Genomic DNA, 538 nt, shown 5'->3' with positions numbered 1-538 from the left:
GATCGGTGTAGATAGTGCACTTGGTACCGTACAGGTAGTGTCGCCATATCTTAAGCGCGAAAACAACAGCTCCCAGCTCTAAATCGTGCGTCGTGTAGTTCCGTTCATGAACCTTGAGTTGCCGCGAAGCGTAGGCAATAACTTTATCCCGCTGCATCAATACACAACCAAGCCCCTGTATCGATGCGTCACAATAAACCACGAAGTCATCCGTGCCCTCTGGCAATGAGAGAATAGGTGCGCTGCAAAGCCTATCCTTTAAGTACTGAAAAGCGGTCTCTTGCGTATTACCCCATCTGTAAACGACACCTTTCTGTGTTAGCATAGTAAGTGGTTGCGCGATCTTTGAGAAGTCTTTAATAAATCGCCTGTAGTAACCCGCCAAACCCAAGAATTGGCGTATTTCTGTCGGTGTACGTGGTGCTGGCCAGTTTCTGATCGAATCAACCTTGGATGGATCGACATGAATCCCATCCTTGTTCACCACATGGCCTAAGAAGTGGACTTCACGAAGCCAGAAGTCGCATTTTGAAAACTT

The 538-nt window shown here is 47.4% G+C and overlaps 1 protein-coding gene across 1 annotated transcript; it reads right to left on the bottom strand.

Moving 5' to 3' along the window:
- Window positions 1-27: 27 nt before the first annotated feature.
- PHALS_06508 (dna rna polymerases superfamily protein) lies at window positions 28-325 on the bottom strand (the record flags this gene model as incomplete). Its single annotated transcript, XM_024719802.1, has 1 exon — window positions 28-325. A coding segment is annotated over one exon (298 nt), but the record flags the coding sequence as incomplete, so codon positions are not given.
- Between the last annotated feature and the right edge of the window lie 213 nt (window positions 326-538).

Source organism: Plasmopara halstedii (genome assembly GCF_900000015.1).
Source record: "Plasmopara halstedii genome assembly, contig: Scaffold_3033, whole genome shotgun sequence".
Classification (NCBI taxonomy): Eukaryota; Oomycota; class Peronosporomycetes; order Peronosporales; family Peronosporaceae; genus Plasmopara; species Plasmopara halstedii.
This window is presented reverse-complemented; position numbering and strand designations above follow the sequence as displayed.